An 8,846-nucleotide genomic window follows, 5' to 3' on the forward strand; every position below is an offset into this window, starting at 1 on the left:
CCATCTGCTCCTCTTTGTGCCTGTGACTGGCACAAACTCCCACCTGGTGATGAGAAGCATTTGCTGACATGCTGGGCTGCCAAATTCAGTGCTTCACACACAGAGCATCCAATCACCCCTTTGGCGCAGCAACCACATCAAGCTGGTTTTATCATCACATACCAATGGCCACATTTGAGTATTTGGCAATATGATGGACTAACTCACTGAAGGTTTGATAGGGAAATGATCAGTGTATATATATGCACTCTCAAGAGTGTAAGAGCAAAAAGCAGTACCACAGTACTGACATTGCTGAAAATTCCAAGACAGTCAAGAAGCACCTGTCTTTAGAAAAAGAAGTTTTCAAAAGCTTCTTTTTCTTTTCAAGCAGTAGATTTATTGGTATTCTTGACTGCACAGAACCCCCCTAGTTTTTCTGTGAGTAGTATGGAGAACAAGCTGAACAACACATACCCTTACAAAAGTAGCATTAGTCTATCCTTGTGGTTGCTCTCCTACTGTTGCTTACTCTGGACTGCAGAAAAACAACTTGGCTACATCATCATTAGCACCAAGAATGTATCTCTGAATTTAGAAAACTAGAAATCCATTTCCCTGCTGCTTTCGCTTGACAACTGCTACTCTAATACATAGTACTGTCATCCCCCCCCTCCACTAGACAACAGTGCCCCCCTCCAAAATCTGCCTAAATACATATATGTAATATATATATGTAGACTAAGTCTGTCTACAGTCTCCTCTCTCTCCCTCTTTACTGTATCCTCCATGCAAAAGCAAGTGTCATCCTCATCATAGAATGGTTTGGGTTGGAAGGGACCTTAAAGATCACTCAAGCCTTTCTGTACCCTCAGCTCACAGAAGACATCGACATACCAAACCAAGTTATAAGAGATGTCAAAAAATTACACTAGAATAGCTGCAGCCTTTTCACCTGCTAATTTAACAGCTTAAATCTTCGCATGACTGTGTAGCGACCATTCATAGCACAGAACAGTGCTTTAGACAAAAGTAGTTCAACTACTTAACATACTCTATTGCAAACATTAGGAAAATAATTTGGAGCATCAAGGAAAATTTTCAGCATTACAGTATCTTAATTAACTACAAACAAAGTTTAACCTTCTCTCTGGATTTATTTGTATTTCAAAAGCTGATACAAACCCCAAACCGTTACATACATACCAGTCACTCCTGTAGACTAGAATGTGAGCCTTCACTGGGAATTTAGCACTTTTCCAACAATATGCATCATCATATGTTCAGCTAAAAGGGTACTCTAATGTAATATTCAAGCCTGGGGTTTTTTCCAAGCCTTTGGCAAATGTGGGAACTCCACTGCTTCCAAGTAGCTCAATTATTTTTATGTAAGTGACAGCAGGTAGCTATTTCAGTAGATTGTTTTGTTATATAGAAATGCCACTACAGACTTGCGTGGCTTGGTTTAACCCAAAACATTAGTCCTGGAAAAGTCTAGTTATACCAATAAGCTAATTTCATTAAAATAGTCATCTGGTTTTAAGTATGCAAGAACTAGTCAAAGCAAGTATTCATTTCAGCTACTGGGATTTCCAGCAAAAAGCCTTCCATCACCTTACCAGAGGTAACAATGAAAACCAAATCTAAACCACAGGAGCATTGGTCTATTTTTGACAATGGTATTTAAGTGTTTATTAAGCTGGTTTTCAGCCATTTATTCAGTTGGCTGACATCCATCTGCCACATGTAATATTTGAAAATGCAGTTTGCAAACTGCTAAAATAAGGAATCCAGAGTGTTTGGCTGCATTTTTTCTATTAACACAATAGGCAAGAGCTTCCAGAAATTGTCTTGCTGATATACTTCCAACAGTGCCTGAAGCAAGGATGGGAAAAGGTCCCCTGGCTAGTCTAAAATAGTTTAAGCCTGGAAAAAAGTCACTACTCTTTTCATATTTTCACAAGCAGAAAAGCAGCTCCCCGTTTCTCATCCATCTCTAGCAATGTTCAAGCGAAGTTTTACTTCCATTTTTAAAATACATAAGTTTTATTTAGCCAGTGTAACAGTTCTACAAACTGCATCACAGATAATGCACAGCTTATGACCAAGATCAATACTAAAAGCTGAAGTCTTGCTAATGACAATGCTAATACAAAAAGGCAATTTTAACATTGCAGTTCAGAAAACATCTGTTCTTCTAAACCCCGCTGATGTGTATCATTTACGTAAGTGTTTATTAGATCCAGTCATCAGGCTACAGTATTAGTCAAGTTAATAAACCTTCCCACTGTGTGAATACACCAGCATAAAGGTAAGAACACAATAAAACTTGTATGAAATTTTGTAGTAGTTTTCCAGAAATATGCTTGTGGCCCATCAAATTCAGACTAAAGTACTGCAGATTTAAAATATTTACTTGTCTTCTTAGCATACCTAATGGGTAAGATTAGTTTCTTGTTCAATTACCAAAAATAAATATAAGCTTTCAATTGAAAGCATTTATTTCCCTAGTTTTCCAAAGCAGAGCTTGGAGGGTGGGAGGGGAAATGCTTCAGACTTGCCATCAGTCCACTTCAGTCCACAAAAGCATCTCCTGTCCCAGTATTCGTTCAAATCCAAGAGATATCTTCTTCCAGTGAAATATGACCGGAGCACTCATTGTATTTGCAGCAGTTCAGTCTGTTTCCATGGCAGCACTGCGGGATTCCTTCGCTACCATGAGTCGCATGAGCTGACTGTGGAATTTCTCAATCTTCTTTACATCTTGTGCCTGGTCTGTTCTATACAGCAAACACTGTAAGAGAAAGTTGCTTCACATCAGATTTCACTCAAACTGGTTTTATCCTGTTTATAGTTGCAAGATACTTGAAACGCGCAAAACAAGTACTTAAATGTTCATTTGTGGCATGCTGTTCCCATGCAGCAGCACCAACACCTATCTACCCTGGTTAAAAATACACACACATCTGTGCTGACACAAGGCTCACACCTTCCATTTTGAAAATAGGGAAGCTCATGATTTATCCTGGTTTCTTCTCTCCCCAAAAAGGTGCTAAAACTTAGGGTTAAAGCTGTCTTTAAGGACACTCCTGTTTGTATTGTCTAAAAACAGAACCAGATTTTAAACCTGGAATTCCTTTCCTATTCACTGTATTCTGGAAGTAAGTTTATTTTGCCCTTCACAGTCCCTGGTGTTACACTGCCAGTGACACAAAATCAGTATTTCCCACTGAAGGGGATCCCCTCCCCTAGGCAAAATCTGTCTCTAAGACAGTCCTAAATAAGGAACATTGCATCTGATTAAGATAAAAAGGAACATTTTGATGTGACAAGCCTGTGAGTGCAAAAGGGACAAGAGCACTATGTCAGTGACTTATGAAATGGCTTAGGGCTTTTTTGCTGACTAATTCCTTACACTTGTGCAGCCTGAGTATGACTGCCCAGGCTGATATAACAGTGAAAAAAACCCCAGAATGCTCCATTCTTCAGTGTTGTGAACACAGTGACTTTTTCCAGCCTTACATTCCTATTTTAGAGACAAACAGTATAACACAGTTTATTTTTTCTTTCAACTATATGAGTTCTACAGATTGAGCATCAAGGAAAACTTCTCTTTCTGCCTTTAGAAAAAAAGGCAGACTCCCGTCCCCCCATCCCCCCCCAAAATCCCAAACAAAACCAGTCCCCTGCCATCCCCAAGTGTAACAGCTTTCCCTGACTAGAAGCAGGTAGGAAAGTCTATAACTGAAAAGAGTACACAGTCACGAACCACCCCACTCCAACTACACCTATGGAAGATTTCAACTAAACTGCCCCCATTCCCTCTGTTACCAGTGCCCCAAACTCAACATCTCACCCACATCAAGCCCTATCACCCTAGCAAGAAGTGTCATTACTGGAGTTTCACGTGTCTCCCAGCTACTGGAATAGCAGTGCCAGACTACTTCTGGAAAGAAGAAATCCAACTTTTTCCATGTCTGAAGATCAGAGAAGGGCACTTACTCTGGACTACAGAAAACCAACCTGGCTACACCACCAGTGGCACCAAGAACCTGGCATTGGCATGTGCATCAGCACACGTACACCAGTGCCCACCACCCTAACCCCACCACGCTTCTAAGCGCACTCCCAGCTAATTAGAACACGAGCAACCAGTAAGCACAGTTGCACCACCTCCTCATACAGCAGCCCTGGGAAGGACACTGCAGAATTCCATGTTGCATGTATGTTCAGTTTTCACTGAATGAGTATCTGATACATGACAGGATTTCAGAAAATGGGATCTCTGAACTGCAGTGGAATCTTGTCCTTCCGTCTCAACATCACTCCACTGTCTTATAGTCACCAAAAAGGAGCTTAACCTATGGTTGGAAGTTGTCACCACTCTGAGCAAATGAAAAGGGCCACATTCACACTAGTAAACACCTGTGTTTGAAGATGCTCCTGAAATGCTTCTGTGGAAGCTACCAATGTCACTCTGTAAAGCATTTTCAGATAGAGAGAGCTTGTAAGATTTTTGTGGTGCTTGTTTTCCTAAAATCCTGAATTATGCTGACACTTGGGAAGGACACTGAAGTGTTACAACTTTTCCTGGCCTGTGCAGAGCTGAACCACAGGTAAGTGTCAGTCACAGGCACAGCAACTAGGGAAGGCTGAGCACAAGTAGTGTTCAGAGAACAGTCAGGCATTCTCAAGGCAATGCCCAAGAGCTCTCAAGTTGACTGACAGCAAAATGCAAGTGTATGAGAAGCACAATAAGCCCTGAAAGGGGAAGATACTCTGTACTTACAGCTACATCATCCGTGACTTTGATACAGAGGTTCCCATCACAGTGGCGATATTTGAGAACAACCCGCACCTGAAATGACAAACATTGCAAGAATTAAGGCCCATAGCTAACAATTCTCAGAGCATACCTGAAGGAAACCTGCTCACAGGCTCCCTTTTCTTCTAAGGATGTACTGCTTCACTTTTCACGTCCTCTGTGGTGGCCCTCAGCCCTGGTGGCCACAAATCCCACAGCCAGGATGGTGTGGGAGTTGAACCATCACATTTCCCTGCCTAACATGTTAAACCAGTATTACAGCAGCATCAGAAGCTGAACATTGGGCACATTCATGGTAAATACAGCACGGAGAACTGCAGAAACCTCAGTGACAGGCAGGATGAACCACAGGAGTCATAGCAATACGAGACACCTCAGAAGAACTAACTGGAAGCTTGTGTTTATAATCTTGAAACACTTAAAAAAATGAAGTCTAAATGAAGCCTAAATCTAAAATCAAGTCTAAATGAAGACTTGAAAGGGATTAACTGAGTGAGGTAAACTCAACATTACTACTTTTTCTTCTATGGTACCTAACCTAATACGTAAACCAGTCGTATTTCCAGCCACTACAGTTATTTCAATAGCTGCACCACTGCCTACAGACAGATTTGAAGTGTTCTGATGTTTCCGCAAGTGGAAAGGGAAGATACAAAGAGTAGCACTTTTAGAGTAATTAGAGGACTGAAGAACTTTCAAATTAACTGCTTTCAGGATTCAGCTCCTCCCTAAAACAGTTCCTACTGTTCCCAAAGAACAAGAGATGCTGCCACAAGCAGACATGGAGTTGATAGATAGCTTGCTCCCACGAAAGACAGGACCACTCACTACTAAGCCTCCACCAGCCCACGGAGAACATGCACTATCTCCCACGATTCTTGTTCTTCCCTCAGTTTCTTGACAAGCCAAGTTACACACGAAAGCTCCTCGGGCTTGTTCTCCGTACTCGTGTTGTGACTCTGGAGCCTACGTAAACTCCTTCATACAAGACAAGTTTATTGTCAGGGATGGGGAGGGATTGCCTTTGGAGGCCCCTGCAGAAGAGGGGAAGAGGAACTCCTGGCTGCAGCAACATCCCCCTCTTTCATTTTATTGACTATTTCAGAACATAAGAAGGTAAAACACGACAATTTTATTGTCAGTAGATAGTGGCAACTGCATATGAAGTCATCACCAATGCTAATTAAAGGCAGATGATAGAATCTCAGAACACCAGTTTGGAAGGGACCTCAAGGATCATCTGGTCCAACCTTTCCAGGCATAGCATGGCTAAACTAGATGTCCCAGCAGCCTGTCCAGCTGAATACTACGTGTCCAGTGTTGGGGAATTCACCACTTCCCTATGTTAAAAACTACTTCTGAAGGTGTCTCCACGTCCTCTATTTTTGGTGAAGAAAACTAGGCCTTTTTTGCCTGATGTTTTCTCAAGCATATGAGTTCCACATTGCCTTTTGTGCTGCTCTCTGGCTGAATCATAAGGCTTTTTCTGGATACTCAAGTTACTTTTAACAGCTGCACAAACTACACTCCTGAAAAGAAACAAAAAGCAGTCATACAGCTCTAAGAATATTCTTAGAGCAATTACTCTTTAGGAAACAAGCACCTTCCAGTCTGCAAAGGCACTGCAGGCACCACCACGTAAGAGCTAATGAGTGCTTTAACCTTTTAGGAAGGCGAAGTCAAACGATGCAGTCTTAGAAGCTCTGAACTCATAAACCAAACCCTCTCTGAACACACCTTTCATTCCGCGGAACTCGTAATCCCGGTTCTAACTCACAGACACACTGTAATGAGCACAACGTCTCTGAGGTTCCGCAACTCAATAACACCACCTATTGCGCCGTCCCCTACGCCCGGTTTGGGGGGGGTCTTACATGAGCACCCCCCTCCCGGCTGCTGCTTCCCCCCTGCCCGCTGCAGGCCCTACAACCGCACCTGCAGGCCCCGCCGCACAGGGCTCAGCGCCCGCCTGCCTCCCCGGACACGGACCGAGAGCGCTGCAGCCACCGCCTCACCACACAGCTGCTCCGCCCGGGCCTACCGCGGGCGGCGGAGGCCCAGCCCGGCCGCTCATCCCTCCCGGCGCGGCGCCCACCCACCTTCATGGGGTCGGCGAGGTAGAGCTTCTCTGCAGCACGCGTGAACTCCTCCCAGGCCTGGTAGTGCGGCATGGCGGGGCCGGTGCGGTGCTCCGCTACCCCCGCGGCGGCAAGATGGCGCGGAAGGCGGCAGGCGCTGCGGCACTACAAGCCGGCGCCTCTCATTGGTCAGCGAGAAACTGGGGCCCAATCGCGAAGCGCCTGACTCAGAGATCGCGGGCTTAGGGGCGGAGCGCGGCCGAGGGGCGCGGAGAGGGGAACGCGGTTGCCACAGCGACCCCGCGAGGCGCGGCGGGATGCCGGCAGAGGCTCCCATTGGTGGCTGCGCCGCCGCGCGGGAGCGGAGTAGGCTGCCCGCCGGCCCGGGAGTCGAGGGTTCGATCCCCGCTGCCGGCGGAGGAGCAGCCCGCCCGGAGGCGACTCCTGCGGGGCTCCACAGGCCGGGTGCGGGAAGCCTCCTCGACAGCCCCTCAGCCTGAAGGGCGCGGGTGGGCCAGCGTCGAAGCCTGGCCTGGTGAGGAGGAGCTGGCGAGAGGTGAGGGCAGCGCTCTAGGCCAGCCCTAGCAAGGCGAGTCCTGAGGGTGAGGTTATCTCGGCTGGCTTTTACAGCTGGATCTAGTCCTGCTTTTCCCAGACTGGAAGGTCCTTTGTGATGCTGGAGGTTGGATCCATGTGGAACAAAAAGGATATTTAAGAGCAGCTCGCCGGTTTGTCTGGGCCGCTGGGGCAGCCGCAGCCCCTCAGAGGGGTGCTGAGGCGGCGCCTGGCACTGGGAGCGAAGCTGCTGGTTTCAGAAAGACCCAACGTTGTAATATTGTAAAGATCTTGGGGAACACAAACGTGTGTGTGTAAAGCATTTACCTAAAACCGAAATTCATTTCAAAAGAGAAATGAGGGAGGGATAAAACCCACGATTCCTCCTGTTACACCATAAAATCCCATTTCCTGAAGCGACCTGTGTTTTTCGCTCCTTCGTTGCACAACGGTTGTAGCCAGCCACAGTGCTGAGCTCTGACCACGTTACACGGCTTGTGTAACTGCTGCAATTACAATAAACACCTAGAAATTGCAGCCCTCCGTTTTATGGGCATGCACTTGGAAACTCAGGAGCTCCTGGCAGCGGCTCACAACTTGGAGTTAGTTTTATTGACCTGGGCAATCCTCAACAGCGCAGCCAAACAAACGAACAGGAAAGTTTAGGGCAGGTCTGTGTGTAAGTCTCCCCTAGCAACATGGGGAAATAGTAGCTGTAGGGGGTTTGACTGCAAAAGGCACAATAGGCGCAAGGGAGAATGAAGAAACATGGCATAGAAATAAAAGGGCGGATGGGAGGTAAAGAGGAGAAAAACTAGAATGAGTTTCCCTGAGTCAGTAAAGCAGAAAATAATTGTTACTGTGGGGATCAACTGTGGTAACCAGACTGCTAAACTTTAATATATTGCAACTTGTGGGTGTTACAAACGTGGTCTAAACAATTCTGGTAAAGGGCTTTGCACCAAAGAGTGGAGGCTGTGAACAGTGGAAAGACTTAAGACTTTCTCTTTTTTCCTTTCCAGAACTGCTCACAGAGTTTAGATGCCGCTGTGTCTGAGAACCGAGCTTCAGAAACGTAAGAGATGTCTTTCAGATTCTCATTAAAGGTGATAGATGTATGGAAAGAACCTAAACCAATTATCCCACAGAACCTAACGGGGAAGGACTGCTTCTCCACTATCTTAGGTTTTGGGTAGCCATTTGTAGCAGCAGAGCAAGAATTGCTTTTGGTGGTGTTTTACAAATACAGGGTGGATGTAAATCCATGAAAATGAGGGTGTGGGGAGCGCAACATTTCACAGAACCATTGCTCACTAAATTTGGATCTGGGTTTTTAAGTGGGACACATATTTTTTGCCCCCAGTTTGGGGCTGTCCACTCAGAAGCACCTTGGGGTTGGTTGCTTTTCA

The 8,846-nt window shown here is 45.5% G+C and overlaps 1 protein-coding gene across 1 annotated transcript; it reads right to left on the minus strand.

The window, feature by feature from the left end:
• Positions 1-1,116: 1,116 nt before the first annotated feature.
• Positions 1,117-7,046, minus strand: SRP9 (signal recognition particle 9). The gene is made up of 3 exons (XM_030499013.1): positions 6,904-7,046; positions 4,769-4,837; positions 1,117-2,773 (listed from the first exon to the last, which is right to left on the minus strand). Exons 1-3 carry the CDS (start codon positions 6,973-6,975, stop codon positions 2,654-2,656), a joined length of 261 nt encoding a protein of 86 aa, XP_030354873.1. The 5' UTR covers positions 6,976-7,046; the 3' UTR covers positions 1,117-2,653.
• Between the last annotated feature and the right edge of the window lie 1,800 nt (positions 7,047-8,846).

This window comes from Strigops habroptila, chromosome 10, assembly GCF_004027225.2.
Source record: "Strigops habroptila isolate Jane chromosome 10, bStrHab1.2.pri, whole genome shotgun sequence".
Classification (NCBI taxonomy): Eukaryota; Metazoa; Chordata; class Aves; order Psittaciformes; family Psittacidae; genus Strigops; species Strigops habroptila.

Bases quoted from the DNA above. Each gene is read 5' to 3' on its own strand.
- SRP9 (XM_030499013.1), bottom strand. From the start codon at position 6,975: ATGCCGCACTACCAGGCCTGGGAGGAGTTCACGCGTGCTGCAGAGAAG. The intron at 4,838-6,903 runs GTGGGTGGGCGC...TTGTCATTTCAG, and splicing joins ACCTCGCCGACCCCATGAAG to GTGCGGGTTGTTCTCAAATA. The intron at 2,774-4,768 runs GTAAGTACAGAG...TTTCTCTTACAG, and splicing joins AAGTCACGGATGATGTAGCT to TGTTTGCTGTATAGAACAGA.